Source organism: Rhinoderma darwinii, chromosome 10, assembly GCF_050947455.1.
Source record: "Rhinoderma darwinii isolate aRhiDar2 chromosome 10, aRhiDar2.hap1, whole genome shotgun sequence".
Taxonomy (NCBI): Eukaryota; Metazoa; Chordata; class Amphibia; order Anura; family Rhinodermatidae; genus Rhinoderma; species Rhinoderma darwinii.
Genome location: NC_134696.1, coordinates 54,605,556 through 54,628,186, shown reverse-complemented (window position 1 = coordinate 54,628,186; position 22,631 = coordinate 54,605,556). Strand labels below are relative to the sequence as shown.

The 22,631-nt window shown below is 44.5% G+C and overlaps 1 protein-coding gene across 2 annotated transcripts in view; it reads right to left on the bottom strand.

Annotated features, from left to right (window-relative positions):
* LOC142662070 (BAR/IMD domain-containing adapter protein 2-like) overlaps positions 1 to 22,631 on the bottom strand; it is a 216,472-nt gene that overhangs the window by 34,977 nt on the left and 158,864 nt on the right. For both annotated transcript variants that reach the window (XM_075839945.1, XM_075839946.1), the window contains 3 exons: positions 8,738 to 8,890; positions 4,587 to 4,796; positions 473 to 707 (listed from right to left, as the gene is read on the bottom strand). In XM_075839945.1, the coding sequence (XP_075696060.1) occupies positions 473 to 707; positions 4,587 to 4,796; positions 8,738 to 8,890 (598 nt within the window). The remainder of the gene's footprint in view (positions 1 to 472; positions 708 to 4,586; positions 4,797 to 8,737; positions 8,891 to 22,631) is intronic.

Sequence of the window (22,631 nt, the reverse complement as noted above, 5' to 3'; positions counted from 1 at the left end):
AATAAATAAAATCAAAACATAAGTCAATAGTACAATGCAGCAAAGTCAGCCGCGTATGAATGCACCAAGACAACTGGTTGCTGCAGAACACCTTCCCCTCTGCTCTGTCTGCAGTAGGACACATATTATTAAGCCGTGCCCCTTTGCTTAGCTCCAAAATGGAACTAATTCTCAGGAAATTAACCCCTGCATTCTCTGCAGGATTTCTACAAGACTGTCAGTCTACAGCATCTTCTGCATGTTCCTGAAACAGTGTGGGCAAGTTAATCTTCTATTTACTTTTATCATTTATTTCTATGTTTAGTGTTCCTTTATATATCCTGGCGTGGCTATTTGGAGCATCCCCTGGCCTCCAGTATCCGGGACACGTGCCCTGCCAGCTGCTCCCTATACCCGCCCCTATACATGCAATGAATCTAGTCCTCATCCATAGCTGGTCAATCCATAGAGTAATAAATAATATGCTTCTCACCTAAAGTTGCCAACCTGTTTTCAGAGGCTGGCTTGCGCGGTATTGGTAAGGTACATGAATACAATTCATTGGCCTTAGGGGTTGGAGGCGTAACTGAAGGTGTTGCTGGATGTGGTGGAACCACTTGATTAGTTTGTATTGGATCTAAATGTACAGGGTTTCCCATGTCACGTGGTCCTTTTGTTCGATGACTCTCTCCATTAGGTATGGGTAGAACTTCTTGTACAGACATTCGCTGTAAATGTAATATCACAAATATCATCATAAACAACGTTTAAGACACTGTTAATATTTTAGATATCAGCCTTAAAGAGACTGTGTCACCACATTATAAGTGCCCTATCTCCTACATAAGGAGATGGGCGCTGTAATGTAGGTGACAGCAGTGCTTTTTATTTTGAAAAACTATCTATTTTTACCACGTTAGGAGCGATTTTAGCTTTATGATAATTACTTTCTTAATGCCCAACTGGGCGTGTTTTTACTTTAGACCAAGTGGGCGTTGTACAGAGGAGTGTATGACGCTGACCAATCAGTGACCAATCAGCGTCATGCACTTATCCCCATTCATTTACACAGCACATAGTGACACTGTGTTGTTCCTTATGTGCTGTCTTATACTGACATATATTAACGTTACTGAAGTGTTTAGACAGTGACTAGACATTCCTTCCAGACAGGACGGGATGTCTATTCACAATCCCAGCACTTCGTTAATGTTTCTGTGGTACTTACAGCAGAGCAAGCGTAGTCTCGCGAGATCACGCTGTAAATGACAGGTTACAGTGAGATTACGCTTTGCTCTGCTGTAAGTACCAAACAAACGTTAACGAAGTACCGGGTTTGTGAATAGACATCCCGTCCTGGCTGGAAGGTATGTCTATTCACTGTCAAGACACTTCAGTAACGTTAATGTGTCAGTATAAGGCCGGATTCAGACGAGTGTGTGCATTTTGCACGCGCAAAAAACGCGGCGTTTTGCGAGCGCAAAAGGCACTTGACAGCTCCGTGTGACAGCCCCGTATGATGCATGGCTGCGTGCTTTTCGCGCAGCCGCCATCATTATGACACTCCGTTAGGATGTTTGTAAACAGAAAAGCACGTGGTGCTTTTCTGTTTTCATTCATCCTTTTCACAGCTGTTGCGCAAATCACGCTAGTCCCACGGAAGTGCTTCCGTGTGGTGCGCATGATTTTCACGCACCCATTGACTTCAATGGGTGAGTGATGCGCGAAAAATGGCCAAAGAACGGACATGTCGTGACTTTTTCGCAGCAGACTCACGCTGCGTAAAAATCATGCAACTGTCTCCACGGCCCCACAGACTAATATAGGTCCAAGCGCGGACGTATATCCCGTTCGTCTGAAAAAGCCCTTAGATAGCACATAGTGAACAACGCAGTGTCACTATGTGCTGAGTAAATGAATGGAGAGAAGTGCATGACGCTGATTGGTCACTGATTGGTCAGCGTCATACACTCCTCTGTACAACGCCCACTTGGTCTAAAGTAAAAGCATGCCCACTTGGGCTTTAAGAAACTAATTAGCATAAATCTAAAATCGCTCCTAACGTGGTAAAAAGAGATCGTTTTTCTAAATAAAAAGCATTACTGTCACCTACATTACAGCAACGATCTCCTTATGTAAAAGATAGGGCACTTATAATGTGGTGACAGAGCCTCTTTAACTGCTGTGTCTTACACTTGAGAAATACTACTGATGGTTTACTGAGCTCTGCATGTGATCTGGTGAGATAATCCATCACTTATCTAAGGAGCTGCCCCTGAACCCATAAGTTTCGTAACTTTGCATTTCATGCAAGCAGAGGTTAAACCACAGGCCTGTTTAAACCTTCATTCAGAGTGTTGCATCACATTGGTAAAATTAGTAAATATATAAGCATACACTAAACATGTTCATGCTTTAGGCCCTGTTCACACTGGGGTTTTTTTGGCACTGATTTTGACGTGGAAACTGCTTCGGAAGTGTCACCAAACAAAGTCTGAAATTGCCTCCCATTGATTTCAATATGTGGCAAAAGCGGTTTTTCTTTTAGCCGTCCGCAGGGGAAAAAAAGCGGCATGTCCTTTCTTGCCACGGTTTTTTCTCTGACCTCCCACTGAAATAAATGGGAGGCAGAAAAAAAGCTGCGGCGGTAGTTTTCACAGCGTTTTTTGCCCACGGTCCTTGCATAAGCTGCAATGGCCGCCTGCAAAAAAAAAGAAGACACAAACGACACGAAAACCGTGGCAAAAAAGCACATGCAGGTCAAAATCTGCCTCAAAATTTCTGAAATTCCTGATATTCCTGTAAATATACTGGAAGATGTCCGTGGCCGATAAAAATAAATGTGCCAGTATTTTATCCGCAAATACGGATCCATAATTGCGGGTAAAAACTACAGTCATGTGCATGAGGCCTCATGAACACGACCGTGTTTGGTCTGTGGTATACGACCGTGTTTGGTCTGTGGTATACGACCGTGTTTGGTCTGTGGTATACGACCGTGTTTGGTCTGTGGTATACGACCGTGTTTGGTCCGTGGTATACGACCATGTTTTGTCCATGGTATACGACCGTGTTTGGTCCGTGGTATACGACCATGTTTTGTCCATGATATACGACCGTGTTTGGTCCGTGGTATATGACCGTGTTTGGTCCGTGGTATACGGACCATTTACTGGACCAAACACAGTTCAGGGAGCCGGAGTTCCTAGCATCATAGTTATATATGATGCTAGGCGTCCCTGCCTCCCTGCAGAAATACTGTCCTGTGCTGAAAAAATGATCACAGTATGGGATAGTATTTCCGCGGAGAGGCGTGGACTCCTAGCATCATATATAACTATGATGCTAGGAACTCTGCCTCCCCGAACGGTGTTCGGTCTAGGAAATGCGGCTGACATACAGTTTGTATATCACAGACCGAACACATTCGTGTGCATGAGGCCTTAGTTTGACATATTTGTATCCATATCCACATCTGGCTATGATATAACCATCAGGGGTGAACAGAGAAAGTAATGGGACGCTGGGTAAGAGAAGTATATGGGCTCCTTGCTATTCAATAGCTAATTTACTAAGAGTGAGGTTCTGTGTGTAGACCAACTGCCTCATAGGTGTAAAGAAAATCCCTCACTTTTTTGCCAATTTATCAGCTGTATTACTATCTACGAGTAATTTTGAGCCATAGGAATATTTTGTGCAGTTCCCTGCACACGCAATTACTATATTAACCTATGGTGAGAGGAGGGCAAGGCACTAAACTGCTTCTCCTGATTCCCATCGTGTAGCCACTAGGGGGAGCTCACTGTATATAGATTTTGACAGCCATTGAGTTAGCTTCCTCTAGTAAATCGTAGGCAGCCATAATTTTATGTAACTTTATAACCAGTGCGAAAGGAAACAAGGGATTCAAGGTCCTTTTACACAGCCAATGATCGGGTAAAGATCAGCCGATGAATGAGCAATCGCTAGTTTATTGGCTGATCACATCTTTTATGCTGCCAAAAAAATAGTTGCTAGTCAGCAGCACACTTCCCCGTGCTGCCGACATGGTGAAAATGCATGGGGACAAATGATCAAATGATCGATTAGTCGTTCATCCCCATACTTAACAATCATTGCTCATTGCAATTGATGTAAATGAGCGCTGATCGACAAGCTGTATTGTCGATCGTCTCTCTTCAAAAGTGGTCTGACACAGGCGATATCTGCCCATGTAAAAACACTTTTAGTCTCAACCCTTGACATTAACTTTAATAGTACATTTGTTGGAGCTGTCAGTGGAAAGTGGGTCTTGTTTTGAATTTGATATAGGGCCCTATGATTTCTGTGTATGCCCTGGACTGCTATTAGCCTTTTCAGGTGACTACAGGTCCCTTGTGCTGGATTGTCTGTCCCTACTTAACCCACCTAAAAATATATATAATACTGTACATGTCTGATTTTTGGTTTCACAGTGTCTACTTGTCCTTTGGATAATTTGGTGTAGTGCCACGTGTCTTCTTCCTATCAATAAGAACACATTTACCTGCCCCTATAAAATAGGGTTTAAAGGTTTGCAGGGTCAGATAAGCCACAGTTATGCAGAATGACATTTTGAAGACACTTACATGATTCATTGACAGTCCTCCCCCTAGCAGGGGTGCGAGTTCAGGAGGAACATCTAGTGGTTTTGTGCTTGGCACTGGATCTGAGATGACCGGCTCAGTAGAAGCATTAGCTGTTAGTTTCACAAGCATCAGGGCACGTTCTGGAAGTTTAGTGGGCTGAGTACATGACTGCTGCCATGACGGGAGCTTGGTACCTAATAATTCCTTTACCTTGTAAAATATCAAGCACATGAATCACCTATTACAACATATATATTAGAATATGTATGGTCAGCATTATGCAATGGTTGGAAAAACAGCAGAATTGGTGTCCTAGTCTATAGCATATTAAAATTATATTGTATTAAAGAGCATTTCTCATTACACAAAAAAAGTAATGAATATTGTTTAGTACGTTTAATATTGTTTAGTACAAGTGCAGACCCAGACCAGACCCCCCTAAGTAAATAAAGACCTTAAAGAAACTCTGCCACCACATTAGAAGTGGCCTATCTCCTACATGAGGAGATGGGCGCTATAATATAGGTAAAAGTAATGCTTTTTATTTAAAAAACTATCTATTTTTACCACTTTTTAGATTTATGCTAAGGAGTTGTTTAATGCCCAAGTGGGCGTATTTTTACTTTAGACCAAGTGGGCGTTGTACAGGGGAGTGTATGACGCTGACCAATCCTGTTAGATCCTTATGTACTGTCTTATACTTACACATTAACAATACTTAAGTGTTTAGACAGTGAATAGACATTCCACAGGATGTCTATTCACAATCTCTGCACTTCGTTACTTTGTCTGTAGAAGTTAGGCTTTATTCAGACGAACGGGAAATACGTGCGTGCAACGCGCGTGATTTGCACGCACGTTGCACGGACCTATATGTGTCTATGGGGCCGTGCAGACATGTCCGTGATTTTTGCTCAGCGTGAGTCCGCTGAAAAAAAGTCACGACATGTCCGTTCTTTGGGCGTTTTGCACGCATCACGCACCCATTGAAGTCAATGGGTGCGTGAAAACCACGCATGCCGCACGGAAGCACTTCTGTGCGAACTGCGTGATTCGCGCAACAGCTGTCAAAAGGATGAATGTAAACAGAAAAGCACCACGTGTTTTTCTGTTTACAAACATCCAAACGGAGTGTCTTTGAGATGAGCGAACCCGGACAACCGAACCGAACTTCACCGGGTTCGGCCGAACTCGTTTTGGCCGAACCCGGCAAAAAAAATTCCGGTACGCGACGTCAGGGGATAGTCACTGTCCAGGGTGCTGAAAGAGTTAAACTGTTTCAGCACCCTGGACAGTGACTTCCGATCCCAATATACATGAACGTGTTAAAAAAAAAAAAGTTCTGACTTACCGATAACTCCCGACTTCTTCCTCCAGTCTGACCTCCCGGGATGACAATTCAGTCCAAGTGACAGCTGCAGCCAATCACAGGCCAAGCAGAGGCTGCAGCGGTCACATGGACTGCGGTGTGATCCAGGGAGGTGGGGCCAGATGTCAAGAGAGGCGCGTCACCAAGGACGCGTCACCAAGGCAACGGCCGGGAAGTTCTCGGTAAGTACGAACCTCTTTTTTTTTTAACAGGTTGCAAGATATGGTGATCGGAATTCACTGTCGAGGGTGCTGAAAGAGTTACTGCCGATCAGTTAACTCTTTCAGCACCCTGGACAGTGACTGACGTCGGCTAGAATCATCACTATGATGGCGGCTGCGCGAAAATCACGCAGCCGCGCATCATACACGGATGACACACGGAGCTGGCAAGTGATTTTTGCGCGCACAAAATGCCGCGTTTTTGCGTCCGCAAAAACGCCACGTTCGTGTGAATCTAGCCTTACAGCAGAGGACGCGTAATCTCGCGAGATTACGCGGTAAATGACAGGTTACAACGAGATCACGCTTCCTCTGCTGTAACTACCATAGAAACAGTAACAAAGTGCAGAGATTGTGAATAGACATTCCGTGGAATGTCTATTCACTGTCTAAACACTTCAGTATTGTTAATGTGTTAGTATAAGACAGCACATAAGGATCTAACAGGATCCCTATGCGCTGTGTAAATGAATGGAGAAGAGTGTATGATGCTGATTGGTCAGTGTCATACACTTCCCTGTACAACGCCCACTTGGTCTAAAGTAAAAATACGCCCACTTGGGCATTAAGCAACTCATTAGCATAAATCTAAAATCGCTAATAAAGTGGTAAAAATATATCGTTTTTCTAAATAAAAAGCACTGCTGTCACCTACATTATAGCGCCCATCTCCTTATGTAGGTGATAGGGCACTTATAATGTGGTGACAGAGCCTCTTTAAAGAGGCTCTGTCACCACATTATAAGTGCCCTATCTCCTACATAATGTGATCGGCGCTGTAATGTAGATAACAACAGTGTTTTTTATTTTGAAAAACGATCAATTTTGAGCAAGTTATGCACAATTTTAGATTTATGCTAATTCGTTTCTTAATAGACAACTGGGCGTGTTTAATTTTTACCTACTGGGCATTGTAAAGAGAAGTGTATAACGATGATCAATCAGCGTCATACACTTCTCTGAATTCATTTTTGGCAGTACTCGCAACATGCAGTCACATACACCCACATTAACTTTACCGAAGTGTCTTGAGAGTGAATAGACATTGCCTCCAGCCAGGACGTGATGTCTATTCACACTCCTGACACTTCGGTAAAGTTTCTGTGAATGACAGCACAGAGTGATCTAGCAAGATCAAGCCGTGCTGTGTAAGAAAGTCCCCAAGAAACTTTACCGAAGTGTTGGGAGTGTGAATAGACATCGCATCCTGGCTGGAGACAATGTCTATTCACTCTCAAGACACTTCGGTAAAGTTAATGTGGGAGTATGTGACTGCATGTTGCGAGTACTGCTAAAAATGAATGGAGATTGGTCAGCATCATACACTTCTCTTCACAACGCCCAGTTAGTAAAAAAGTAAAAACACATCCAGTTGTCTATTAAGAAACTAATTAGCATAAATCTAAAATTGTGCATAACATGCTCAAAATTTATAGTATTTCAAAATAAAAAACACTGTTGTTGTCTACATTACAGCACCAATCACATTATGTAGGAGATAGGGCACTTATAATCTGGTGACAGAGCCTCTTTAAAGCCCATAAACACATACAGACCCCAGACCAGATCCCAAAATAAATACACACTCAGCCCAGACTTCCTTAACAAGTACAAACCCGCCCAGACCCCTAAATAAATATAGACCTCAGAGCCCATAATCACATACAGAACACAGACCAGACCCCTAAATAAATACAGACCCCAGACCAGACTTCATAAACAAATACAGACACCAGACCAGACTCTGTTCTGAAGATACTCACCTTTCCCTGCACCTGCAGCTTGCAATCCTCTGCGCTCCAAGGTGGAACTACAGACAACATATAGCTCCGGCGTCAGGACATTGTCTGCAGCGGTGGAGCACGGGAAATAAGAAGACTGCAGGAACGAGGAGAGGTGAGTCATGACATGGGGCACCCAGGAGATTTGCCCGTTGTTCTGGGAGGTCTCCCCTTTTTCCAGGAGTCCCCTAAACATTTCGATGGAGTTGGCAAGTATATTTATGAGTTGTCCTATCAATTTGATAGATGGGTGGTTTAAACTTATAAAAATATAGTGTAATAATTATATAATTAAGATGTATATACCTTGTGTTCAATTCCTCACCATTTTCATGATTTTGGCTTGTTGTTAATTAATGGAAACTTTCATTGTCTACATACAGAGGTATGTACGATAAGATAAGTGACAAAAGAGAAAAGAGAAGGGGATGTATCCCTGCATTGATAAGTAGATTTGCCATTCAGGAGTCTGGGAGAGCTGGCTGATGACTCCTGTAATGATGGAAATTTTGGTATATATACAGTACGTTGCTACCAGTGGCAAATTATAATGTTTCCCATAGTCTCAAATGTAGCCCTGGTTTGGCTTCAGAGACACATTATGTGTCCAGCTATATAAGCAATCCTATCCGAGAGTATAAAGGAGTTATATGGATTGCCCATAGTTCCAAAGGCTATTGATAAATGTTAACCAGTTAATTTCGTGTATGTGACAGTAGACTGGGATGGTTCATGGTAAGTATAAGACAGTGACTATCTTTTCATACACCTGTACTGTACCTTGCTGTGGTAGGCACTGAAGTGTTTGGATACAGCACACTGACGGTCCACCAGAAAAGAATATCTTCTCCGTTCTTCTGTAAGAGCCGCTTTATATCCTTCTGCCACAAACTGGTCTAACTCACACTGTTTGGTGCTCATGATCTCGACATACTGCAAAGAGATATGTATAAAGTATTTATATTATCAGTTGAATATGTGATAAACTTGTCTGAGTAATGTCCACACGATAGCCCGTCTGTAGAATTCAACTGTAATTTGCCTATACTCCTGCACACACTGGAGTGACTGACGCGGTTTTGTTTATGAAAATGTTGCATGTACTTACTTATATAGTGAAGGTAGTATTAGAATTAGATTAAAATAAAATACAACTGTGTCTGGTATTGGAGCTCAACTCTTTTCAAGTGAATATAACTGATCTGAAATACCAGACACTGCCCATGGATAAGAGTGGCACTGTTTGTGGAGAAAAAGAAGATGCCTTTTTTAATCTAAAAAGTCTTAACTATAACCATTATTTTTTTTCGTGGCTACAGTATATAAAAAAGAAAACCTTGACATATTGCAGTTTTCAACTGGCCACTAGAGCAGTCACTATAGGCTGACATTTCCTGTTTAATTTAGCTTGCTTGCCAGCTTTGCTGTGTAGACTGGGATAGTGTCAGCAGAGGGTGGGGCATTTAATCACCATTCTACTGTACTGATAGATTGTAAGCTTTAATTAGCAGGGACCTCTTCCATTTTGTCTGCTAATTTGTTTTGGATTACTAGTAATTTTATCTGTTGTTATTATAATACAATAGAAGAATATACAGTATATTCAATTTTATCTATTATGGTATGTTCACACAGAGTGTTTTCGGCCATTTTTCGGACCGTAAACGCCTGAAAAACACCCGAGAAATCAGAAGCAGAACGCCTCAAAACATCTGCCCATTGATTTCAATGGGAAAAACGGCGTTCTGTTCCGATGGGATGATTTTTTACGCGGCCGTTTTGAAAAACGTCCACGGAAAAAAACGGCCGCGAAAAAGAAGTGCAGGTCACTTCTTGGGATGTTTTTGGAGCCGTTTTTCATAGACTCTATTGAAAAGCTCCAAAAACGGGCGTAAAAAAACGCAGCGAAAATCGCGAGTGGCTTAAAATACTTCTGAAAATCAGGAACTGTTTTCCCTTGAAAACAGCTCCGTATTTTTAGAAGTTTTTGAGTTCGTGTGTGAACATACCCTCGGGATGTTTTTGTTTTTTTTATTGGTGCAGGTTTCTCATGAAATAAAAAAAATATATAATCCATAGGTCTCTGACTGTGCACTTCTTTCTTAGTTATATCTTTTTCTGGGAAAGCTAATCCTGTCTAGTTAGTTTTTCAGCTATTTAATACGCTTCTCAGGTAGTTATTCAGCATTTTATTCTGGGGACATGGAAAACCGTGTGATAACTCCTGACGGATCTGTACACGTCGCCAAAAATGTGTGTTACTCAGCTTTTCCCAAATACAGCTACAACTAAGAACAGATTTTTATTTTATTTTTTAAAAAGAGGACCAATTCATACAAATTTTTAATTGTAGGCGTTAATAGTTCAAAATAATATTTTGAAGTTAGAATTGGAATATCCCCATCCTATGTATTTTATACCATACGAATACATATACCATATGCCTGACTTGACAAAAACACACAAAAAGTAAAATAAGTAAAAAATTATACTGAATGCATTGAGGGAAAACACTCTTAACCAGATTTTTTTTTTATTTCAGAGGTGAACAGTTTAGTTGATGGAATTTCAGGCTTTAAATCATTTATCTACAAAAACAAAATGACCGGCCACTGATAAGGATGTAAAAATGTCAGCGGCAGACAAAGCGCAGATTGTTTCACTTCCATAGTGATAACAGACTTGACAATTGCTTATTTACCAGAGCTCCTGACTATAACAATTCTTTAACATCTGGTGGACTTGTAGCTCTCATCACAATCTATCACAACCATTTTGAACTTTACCAAATATTACAGAAACCCATAAGACGTCTTCCTGAATCAGAGGATGTCTATGAGACCTCAGAGCTCTCTAGTAGACCGGAGCAGGATCTAATATGGCATTCCTCAGCATGAGGGACATTTTGACAGAGAAAGGGTTACAGGGAGGTCTTTGGCCTCCTGATCTGTGATTCAATAAACAGGATAGCACCGAATCATTAAGCTTGGGTAAGGAGTGGGGGCATCCTTACATTCCTTTTAAGAAACAGTAACTATTCATTGCCCCCTCCCTATTTTCTGCCTCCAGCACCAGTCTCATCCTTCCTCCCCAGTTCACCTCCCCCAGACCGCTTTTCTACAAGACAGGCCTCAAGTAGGCAAGCCATGATCCAAAAGTAATGGTTCCCTTGACAACCGTGTTTACAAAAGGGGTGCAGAGATAATGGCCAAGCCTTTCTAAATCACTGGAGCCAAATGTTGTTCCTCCCTCCAGCCCCCTTACACAGCTAACATGCTAATGAAAAAAGGCAAAAAAGAGGCAAAAAAGAGCTAGGCACACAGACAATCGAATGCCCGAGCTGGAGAATGAAGGAAGACGCTATTAATGTGAGCTGATGGTAACACTATGGCTGTTCAATTATCCCCCATTTCTTCATGCATTCCAGCTGATTCCTGGGCCAAGTGGGCATCACGGATAATATTACCCTATACGTCAAGTCTCAAGAATTCAATTCACTTTGGTCAATACTCTGGTCACGGCTTATAAAGAGGAAATAATACACACAGAGGACAATAAGCAGCATACATAGAACTTAATACTCACTATATAAATATATAGTTATAAATATATATATTATAACTTCTAATGAAACCCTTTGGGTACCTTGGCCCAGTGGTATCTTCCAAGGCCACACAAGAGGTCACAAGCACAGGCCAAGTGCTTGTAGATGAGGTTCTTGCACTAAAGGACCGTCCATAGTAAATAATAGTTATATGGATCACCTATGCCCAGTTCTGCTTTGTGTACCCTGCTGAAAAGCCCCAGAATAAAGAAGCAGAATCTTTGTGACACACCAGCTGGTGGGTGGCAGAGGCGTAACTTCAAGCTCCTGGGTCCCAATGCAAAATATGCAACATCGCTCCTCACCTTCCATGCGTCATTTGTAATACTGGTGTCGTGTCTGCAGTGGCAATGTGACCTTTGGGGTGACTGCTACCTCTGCACTTCCTATAGCTATGCCCCTGGTGGGTGATAATCCATTCCTTGCCACCACAAGTGAACACTGCTAGCTACCTCTAAATATGAAGCAACTTTAGGCCTATTTATTGGCAAGTGAAATACATTGTAAGGCCTCGTTTACACGAGCGTGTTATTCGTCCGTGCGACGCGCGTGATTTTCACGCGTGTCGTACGGACCTATAATAGTCTATGGGGCCGTGCAGACAGTCCGTGAATTTTGTGCAACGTGAGTCCGTTGCAAAAAACTCACGACCTGTTCTATATTTGTGCGCTGTTCGCGCATCACGCACCCATTGAAGTCAATGGGTGCGTGAAAACCACGCATGTCACACGGAAGCACTTCCGTGCGAACAGCGTGATTCGAGCAACAGCAGTGAAAAGGATGAATGAAAACAGAAAAGCATCACGTGCTTTTCTGTTTACAAACATCCAAATGGAGTGTCATAATGATGGTGGCTGCGCGAAAATCACGCAGCCGCGCATCATACGGGGCTGACACACGGAGCTGTTAAGTGCCTTTTGCGCAAGCAAAACGCTGCGTCTTTTGCGTGCGCAAAATGCACACGCTCGTGTAAACGAGGCCTAAGTCATATCAATCAGTTCCAGGGGTGTACATACCATAGAGACAGACCATGCGATTGCTATGGGGCCATCGAAAAGACAGGCCCATTTCTGGTTGGTCCTATACCATTTTTTTCTCAGTGGAAAGAACCTTCACACGAGTCCTCTCTCCAGAGGGGGTAGGAAATTGGCCAAATGGTCATGAAAAGGGCTTAGAGGCCCTTCTGCCCTGGATGGGAAAAATTGGCACCTAAATGGCGGGAGCATTTTAATCTGATATGGGGCCTTCTTTTCTATGTACGCCACTTATCAGTTCCCTTATGTAACGTCTGTGGTCGCTGACCACGAACTCCTTCCATCCGGTCGACGCCACTCTCTCCAGAGATGTCTGCACATGCGGCCTTCCTGTTCCAAAGTGACAACCAGGGTGCGCTCGCCAGCTCAGTCCAGACTTAAGAAGCCAAAGCGCACACAGGTGGGAGATTGAGCTGATTGCTCCCAGTGCATCCTGAACTATAAGAAGGGCTGTGCCCCTCCCTGCAATGCCTGAGCCTTGTTGTCGTTATCCTAGTATGCCTATGCAAATGGTCTCCTAAGTGTTTTCCAGTTCCCAGTGTTCCCCGTTCCTGCTACCTGTAACATGTATCCCGTGCTATCCTGGTCAAGTGCGGTGTCGAGCTGAAGTCATGCCGTGCTGTGTACCACGCCTGTCCTGCTATGCCACACCTGGCGCCTGCCTGCTGCCTATTCCCAGCCGAGCCTGTCTTGCTACTGTCTGAGCTACCACAGGTTCACTATATGAACTATAGACTGTGACCTGTGTCCTGTTGGCCAGCTGCCATACCGTCAAGGCGGTTCGGCCCAGTGGGTCCACATACCCAACGTAACACCTAATATTCTTATGGCAAATGTAGTTTACCTCCAGTTTTATGACATCATGATATTGTGACATCTCTCTACATCTTTAGCTGATAGTCTTAATCTATACATTAAAGATATTCAACATCTATTAATTTTCTCAGTCTCTAACGCTGTCAAACCAGTATGGCCACACTAAACCAGTGGAGTTTTTATGCAGCTCTTCCGAAGTCCTGAATGGTAAATCTTACTGGTAACGCAGCCTTCTATGAGTTGGGGATGAATCACTGCATAACTAGTGGAGAAGTGTGACAATCAATGTGAGAGCTGTAAAAAATCTAAGAAATGGGGGAATACATTTTTATTCTCTAGTAACATTGTAGACAACTCGACTATACAGTAATATGTATTCAGATCACATAACAGTGCACAGGATTCTTATACGAGAGATGACCCGGAGGTCAGTGTTCAGCTGCACAGCTCGGCATCCAAAATGTTGATAATAAACATGCAGTGTCCGAGCCCAGACTATGTATCTCTAATGGATTGTTAGAACCGCCAATGACTCCAAAGCATCTTGGTTCCATTAGGGTCAGTTCACAAGGAGTTGTTTGGTGCTGATTTTGACGTGGCAACCGCATCGGAATCAGTGCCAAAAAAACGTCCAAAATCGCCCCTATTAATTTCAATGGGAGTCCGGGGACGATTTTTTTTTGGCCTTTAGTCGCTCACAGGGAAAAAAAGCGGCCTGTCCCTTCTTGCCACGATTTCCGCCTCTGACCTCCCATTGAATCAATAGAAGGCATAAAACACCTGTAGCGCTAGTTTCTGAGTGTTTTTCACTGCGTTTTTTGCCCGCGATCCTTGCATTAGCTTCAATAGCCGCGGGTGAAAAACGCAGTGAAAAAAAAGAGGAAAAATACGTGTAGAATGTTCAAAATTTGTCTCAAAATTCCTGAAGGAATTCTGAGGCAGATTTTTTCTGCCTGCAAAAAACTCCCGTGTGAACAGTGCCTAAGAATTCTCTATTTAAATGGTGCCCTGGAAACATGACATCACCCAAAGCAACTTGAGCTTTTATTTTCAAACCACTGATGAAAAACATGGAATTTGACAGTCTGAACATCTCCTGTTAACTCTGTCTAGAGGATCTCATATGCAGACGACATGAGGCGATGTCAGATTACAGAGCTCAAAGTGATAATTCTGAGGATTGTTTTGTCTTGCTGTCTTGGATGGAATACTGCCTATTATCATGTACTGTGTACTAAATACATTACTATGCCATCACTTATTTTTAAAGATTTAATCCGAGACCCCTATATATTGCAGCCGCTATACTGCCTTGCCTACTGATATTAACCAGGTCATATTTATCTTATCATTTGAACACTATTTCCTTGCACTTCAGCGCTCCTATCTAAGCCGGACCGATACCTCTGTTCATCCCGGTATTTCTGCTGAATATAATGCCCCAAATACTGTGAAAACTGACAATAACAAACAGTAGGTGAGAGAGGGCACAGGGGAGCTGGTAATTTTCTAAGGGTGCAGTCACATGTGGCAGTTTTTGTTGCAGAAATTTCTGTGACTGAAAATCAGTTTTATTCATCAGAATTAAGTTGTTTCTGCAGCAGGTGCTTGGATTTATTCAGATGAATGGAACTGATTTTCAGAAATTTCTGCAACAAAATCTGCTGCGTGTGACTGCACCCTTATGGGAACCGGAACGGCTGCCAATAATGTTATCATATAACATCTGTTACTTTCCCTTTGTCTGCTAAAGAAAATATAGACCAATAACGTTATTATAAACCCACGAGACACAAGTGATGTTATTTATTAACCCAAAGGACACCAGATAAGCTAGCATTAACCCACTAGGCCCAAGTAAAGGCATTTATTAACCTGTTAGACACAGACGGGGATCTAATTATGAAAGCCCCCTTTACCCCACAACTTGAATAATTAACCCATTGGACACCAAACATATAAATGGACAACACAGACACACATATTTATGCTTTGAACACCAGGAAAATCATCAATAAGGCTCCACGCACAAAACCGTGCCCGTAATTCCGACCCGTAATTATGGGCACGGACGGCCGCGGGCTGCCGGACGTTTTTACTGGCCGTGTTCCCATTACAAAGTATAGGAGATGTACTATTTTTTTCGTCCGGTTTCTACGTCACGGGAAGGTGTCCGTCGGTCATAGAAATGAATGGGCCCGTAATTACGATCCGTAATTATGGGTGATTTTACGGTCGTGTGCATGGGGCCTAACAAAATAGACACCACGGATATCTATAGAAAATACAGATATAAATATTGTGTCTCTGAACACCAGAGATATCATTACAGTAGACAACATCTGGGATATATTTATTTAACCACTAGAAGGCATGTATATAGATGCCAGTAGGGTTTCCACCTGTTCCACCACAAAGTACCAGCCAAGTTTACATGGATAAAAAGGGGAAGTGTTTTTTATTATTATTATTATTATTATTATTATGAATCCCTATGGTAATAATGAAATTCAGATCAGTGGAATCCGCAGAAATATTGTCATATAGCAGCGTGAAACTGGGTTATTTGTGGATCAAGAAATTGCCGTTTTTTAACTTACAAAGTAACAAATAAACCTTATAACTACTGTATATTGACTGTGATGCATAATGTATATTTTGTAATTTTTTCAAACTACTTTATAACATACTGTCTGTAGATTAGGCTAAGGCTCTGTTTACATCGGTGTCGTTGCTTCTGTTTATAACGAAAACTACAGTGCTGTGCTGCATCCATGGCAGGACGAACCAAAACCGCGACTTGCAGTACTATATGAGAAAGGATGTATCCAGCACTCGTAGTCATAAAACTTCTGATTCATTTGTTTATCATGTTAAACAGATTTAAAATCCCACAAAACTGCGACTTAAAGAGGCTCTGTCACCACATTATAAGTGCCCTATCTTGTACATGATGTGATCGGCGCTGTAATGTAGATTACAGCAGTTTTTTATTTAGAAAAACTATCAGTTATGACCTATATTAGCTTTATGCTAATGAGCTTCTCAATGGACATCTGGGCGTGTTTTACTATATGGCCAAGTGAGCGTTGTACAGAGGAGTGTATGACGCTGTCCAATCAGTGACCAATCAGCGTAATACACTTCTCCCCATTCATTTATACAGCACATAGCGATATAGCTATAGCGCTATGTGCAGCCACATACACAAACACTAACATTACTGCAGTGTCCTGACAAAGAATGTACATTACCTACAGCCAGGATGGGATGTGTATTCAGAATCCTGACCACTTCTCTGCACTGTGCGCAGTCTCTCGAGATTATGCTGTAAGGTGTCATTTACAGCGAGATCTCGCTGTGCTGTGCTGTGAATCACAGAGAAGTGCAGAGAAGTGACAGGATTCTGAAGACACATCACGTCCTGGCTGGAGGTAATGTATGTATATTCATTGTCAGGACACTGCAGTAATGTTAGTGTTTGTGTATGTGGCTGCACATAGCGATATAGCTATATCGCTATGTGCAGAGTAAATTAATGGAGAGAAGTGTATGACGCTGATTGGGCAGCGTCATACACTCCTCTGTACAACGCCCACTTAGCCATATAGTAAAACACGCCCAGTTGTCCATTGAGAAACTCATTAGCATAAAGCTAATATAGGTCGTAAAATGATCGTTTTTCTAAATAAAAAACACTGCTGTAATCTACATTACAGCGCCGATCACATCATGTACAAGATAGGGCAGTTATAATGTGATGACAGAGCCTCTTTAACTTCTAAATGGCTCCGTCAGGGTTCCGGCAAGGTTTCCAGCATTTTGACCTCAAGAATAGATGAACTCCTGACAGAAAGCTCTGATGGACATGTAAACAGAGCTTCGGGGTTAGGGTACATCCACACGTAGTGTAAACTCTGCAGAATTTCCAACCTGATATTCTGTGTTCACACGGCAGCGTCCGTTATGGCTGAAATTACGGTGCTGTTTTCAGGAGAAAACAGCACCGTAATTTCAGCCGTAATGGCATGTGCAGGCGTCTTTCGCTGCGTCCATTACGGATGTAATTAGAGCTGTTTATTCATGGAGTCCATGGGAAACGGCTCCATTTACGTCTGAAAAAGTGACACGGGCGTCTTTTGACAGCGGCGCGTAAATAAAATGACTGTCGGCACAGAACATCGTAAGACCCATTCAAATGAATGGGCAGATGTTTGCCGACGCTTTTGAGCCGCATTTTCGGACGTAATTCGGGGCTAAAACGCCCGAATTACGTCCGTAAATAGTGTGTGTGAACCCAGCCTCACAGTATGAGTATGAACAAAATCTGAAGAAAAAAAGTGCGGAAATTTACCTGTGGTGCAGGTTCTCAATTTGCAGCATGCCCATTTATCTTGCGAAAAGGCCAGGAATTTCCACATAGAAAATCGAGTCAGAAATTCAGCCTTTTTGGGCTATGTGTGGACGTACCCTTAGGCCTCTTTCACGGCAGTATATTGGTCCGTTTTTTGCTTCAGAATTTGGGAGCCTAAACCAGGAGTGGTTCATAACACAGAAGAGGTACAGATTTTTCTATTATACTTTTTTGCTGTGTAGGTTCCACTCCTGGTTTTATCTTCCAAATACTGATGCAAAATACTGACCAGAATACTGCCGTGTGAGAGTGGCCTTTCTCGTGGAGTCTCTCAGACTGGGAATCTGCTCTCTCTCTCTTTTCTTTCATCCAGTCAATATACTAATTTACACAATATACAATAAACTAATTAATGCTTCAGGCAGAAAAAGCAAGGCCTGAGTCTAAGGGCATGACCAGACGTGGCGTATTTCTTCCGCCACTGTCCGCATCAATGCCGCACATAATCTGCGTTGCAGATTCTGTTGCTGCTCTGCCTAAAATGGGCATTAAACTGATGCGGACTAGCCGTTGCGTATTTAGGTGAAAGTACTTCCCTTCTCTCTATCAGTGCAGGATAGAGAGAAGGAACAGCCCTTTCCCTAGTAAAAGGAATTCATACTTACCCGCCCGTTGCCTTGGTGATGCGTCCCTCTCTTGACATCCAGCCCGACCTCCCTGGATGACGCGGCAGTCCAAGTGACCGCTGTAGCCTGTGATTGGCTGCAGCCGTCACTTGGACTGAAACGTCATCCCGGGAGGCCGGACTGGAGGAAGAAGCAGGGAGTTCTCGGTAAGTAGGAACTCCTATTTTTTTACAGGTTGATGTATATTGTGATCGGAAGTCACTGTCCAGGGTGCTGAAACAGTTACTGCCGATTGTTTAACTCTTTCAGCAGCCTGGACAGTGACTATCTCCTGACGTCACCTAGCAACGCTCCCGTAATTACGGGTGCACACACGTAGTCACCCGTAGTTACTGGAGCCCTATTGGCCTGCCCATGCCTTAATAACGGCCCGTGATTACGGGCGTTTTTACGTTAATGTGCATGGTGCCTCAGTCTGGCTGTAGACCTAGAAATACATAGGTCCAGCCAGAATGAAGAAATGTCATGTTCGTAAAACAAATACGCTACGCAACACATATAACATCTGCGGACTTCATTGCGGAATTTTGACTCTCCATTGAAGTCAATGGAGAAATTCCGCAATGAGTCCGCAACAAGTCCGCTACACATCCGCAACAACCAGTGTATGCTGCGGATACCAAATTCCGCACCACAGCCTATGGTCCGCAGCGGAGTTTTCCACAACGTGTAAACGAACCTCACTAAAAAGCTTTGGAAAGCAATGGAGAAACATGTACGCTGCGGATTTCCGCAGCGGACTGTCCGCAGCGGAATTCCAGAGCAATTCCGCTACGTCTGGTCATGCCCTTATGATTTTTAATGAAAATTCTCAGCTTTGTGTCCACAGTCAACTTCCCAAGTGTGTGAGGCTGAGCCCTACCCGTGCAGGCCGTGCTCATAAATCTTCCATTCATCACCCCGGCGAATCCGGACTAGATTGTAAGCCCCACGTAGGTCTAGCTTAGAAAAATTTTTGGCCCCTCGTATGCGATCAAATAGCTCAGAGATGAGTGGCAACGGGTATTTGTTCTTGACTGTGATCAGGTTGAGGCCCCTGTAGTCAATGCAGGGACGAAGGGATCCATCCTTCTTTTTAACGAAGAAGAATCCAGCCCCGGCCGGGGAGGAAGATTTTCGTATAAAACCCCTCTCCAGATTCTCCTTGATATAGGCCGACATGGATAGAGACTCAGGCAAGGAGAGAGGATATACCCGTCCACGGGGAAGAGAGGCATTAGGAACCAGTTCAATGGGGCAGTCATAGGTGCGATGTGGAGGCAGCATCTCAGCCTCCTTTTTGCTGAAAACATCTGCATACTGAGCAAAATGGTGAGGCAGTCCCGACAGCGACTGAGGCAGAGAAGGCTTGACAGGATGGATCTGCAACAGACAACGACCATGGCACTTGGAGCCCCATTGGAGAACCTCTCCAGAATTCCAGTCCAGGACTGGGGCATGTAGTCGAAGCCAAGGCAGGCCCAGCAGAACAGGATTGATGGCCTTGGGCAAAGCAAGGAATGAAATAAATTCAGAATGAAGTACTCCAACCTGGAGCTTCAACGGCTTGGTTTTAGAGATAATGGGATCAGGCAGAGGCAGTCCATTAACTGAGGCAACAGCCAAAGATGTCTCCAGGGGAACTGTGGGCAGCTGAAGATGATCCACAAGCTCTTTCTGGATGAAATTTGCAGCAGAGCCAGAGTCAAGATAGGCAGAGACTTGATGCGTCCTGTCGCCGGATACCAGGGTCACAGGAATATTCAATTTGGAAGCGAATCCTCTGTTAGATTCTGTTCCACCTAGGGTTGTCTCTCCAACCAATCCTAGGCAATGGGGTCTCTCCGGCCTCTGGGGGCACAGACGCACAATATGGCCTCCATGGCCGCAATACAAACAAAATCCAGAAGTGCGTTGTTTCTCCTGGGTAGACAATTTAACATAATTACTCTGCATCGAGTCCTCAGGTGGGACGACTGAGGAGGTTTGCGGGACAGCAGAATACAGCCTGGGAAGTTCTCTCCCCCGGAGAACCTCTTGGGAACGTTCCCGGATCCTCATGTCGACACGGGAGGCGAGTAGGATAAGATCGTCCAGGGTAGATGGCAGATCGCGAGCAGCCAGCTCGTCCTTGATCCCTGAAGACAGTCCCTGCCAGAATGTAGCCACCAAAGCCTCGTTGTTCCAGGTCAATTCAGCAGCCAGGATACGGAACTGAATGGCATACTCGCCCACGGAGAGGTCTCCCTGGTGTAGGATCAGCAAGGATGCAGCAGCCGAAGAAACTCTCCCAGGTTCCTCAAAGATCGAGCGGAAGGTCTGTAAGAAGCACTGCAAGTCCCGGGTCTCTGTTCCCTGATGTTCCCACAGAGGATTGGCCCATGCCAGGGCTTTGCCGGTAAGGAGAGAGATGATAAAGGCGATCCTGACGCCATCCGAACAGAAGGACCTGGCATGTAGTCTGAAATAGATCAGGCACTGATTCAAAAATCCCCTGCAGGACCTCAGATCTCCGTCATAGCGTGGAGGTAGCGCCAAGAAACACAGGGGGTTGGTACCGGTGCAGACAGGAAGTGTAGCAGGCGGAACCGCAGGAACGGGTGCGGTGATGACTGTGGACGGAGCAAGCAGCCGATGGGCTATGGCGTTCACCGACAGGAGGAGCTGGTCTTGTCGTGACTGGAGATCCTCCATCTCAGCCAGCATGGCTTGTGTAGTCAACGTCTCAGGTTGACCAGCGGGGTCCATGGCCTGAGCGTACTGTCACGGAGCGGGTTAGTGGACCCACTAGGCCGTACCGCCGCAGCAGGGAGGCAGCTGGCCAAACAACAGGACACCCCAGAAATACAATGTCCCGCACAAGGGTACCTGAATAGTCCAGATGGTGGCCGCAGCTCTGGCACAGATGAGATGGGTGCAGCAGATGGCGCCAAACGTGGCGGATGACACAGGAGCCGCAAGTTGCGCCAGACGTGGCGGATTCCTCCGGACGTGGCAGATAACACAGGACGTGGCGGATTCTTCCGGACGTGGCAGATGACACAGGACGTGGCGGATTCCTCCAGACGTGGCAGATGACACAGGACGTGGCGGATTCCTCCAGACGTGGCAGATGACACAGGACGTGGCGGATTCCTCCAGACGTGGCAGATGACACAGGACGTGGTAGATTCCTCTGGACGTGGCAGATGACACAGGACGTGGCAGATTCCTCTGGACGTGGCAGATGACACAGGACGTGGCACGACTTGATACTAGGGCAAAGCACGGGAAACAGGAACGGGGAACAAGGTACGGGTAACAACAGGAACGGGAAACACTAAGGGACCATTTGCAAGACAGACTGGGAAAACTAACAACGCTCAGGCATCGAACTAGGGGGCTGGACCCCTCTTATAGCCCAGGGTACTCACGGGTCAAAGGTCGTTCAAGATGTCCGGTGCGCGCGCTGCCCCTTTAAGAGCGGGGACGAGCGTGCACGCGCACCCTGCGGGCTCCGGCGGAGGTGAGTGGATGCAAATGCTGGCGTCTCCGGAGGAGGAGGCTGGGGCCAGCGCTTGCCGACTCGTGGCTGCGGCTGTCAGCGGGAGGCTGGAGCTGACAGCCCGTAGCCACGGACATTACACCGGCCTCCTACGATGACATTGCAGGCCATCTGATGCTGCAGCCTGTGATTGGCTGCAGCGGTCCCATGGGATGAAACGTCATCCCAGGAGGCCAGACTGCAGGAAGAACGAGGGGTTTCTGGGAAAGTATGATTTAATTATTTTTTCTGGAGTTGCGATTTTTGTGGCGTAATCGCTGCGATTACACTACAAACGTCGCTACACTTGGCTTTCTATTGCTGGTTTTGCATTACTATTGAATTCAATGGAGAAAACCTGCAACAAAAAATAAAAAATAACGCAGCATAAATTTAAATCTCATTCACTTTGCTGCTACTGTAAATGCTGCGGAATGTCCGCACACAATTCTGTAGGTCGGAACCCGGCCTTAGGGTATGTTCACATGGCTTATTTTCGGACGTTTTTCGGCCCGTAAACCGCCGAAAATTGGAAGCAAAACGCCTCCAAACATATGCCCATTGATTTCAATGGGAAAAACGGCGTTCTGTTCCGAAGGGGGCGCTTTTTAAGGGCATGGCCGGACGTGGTGGAATTCCGCTGCGGACAGTCCACAGTGGAATTCTCCTGCGGCCGTT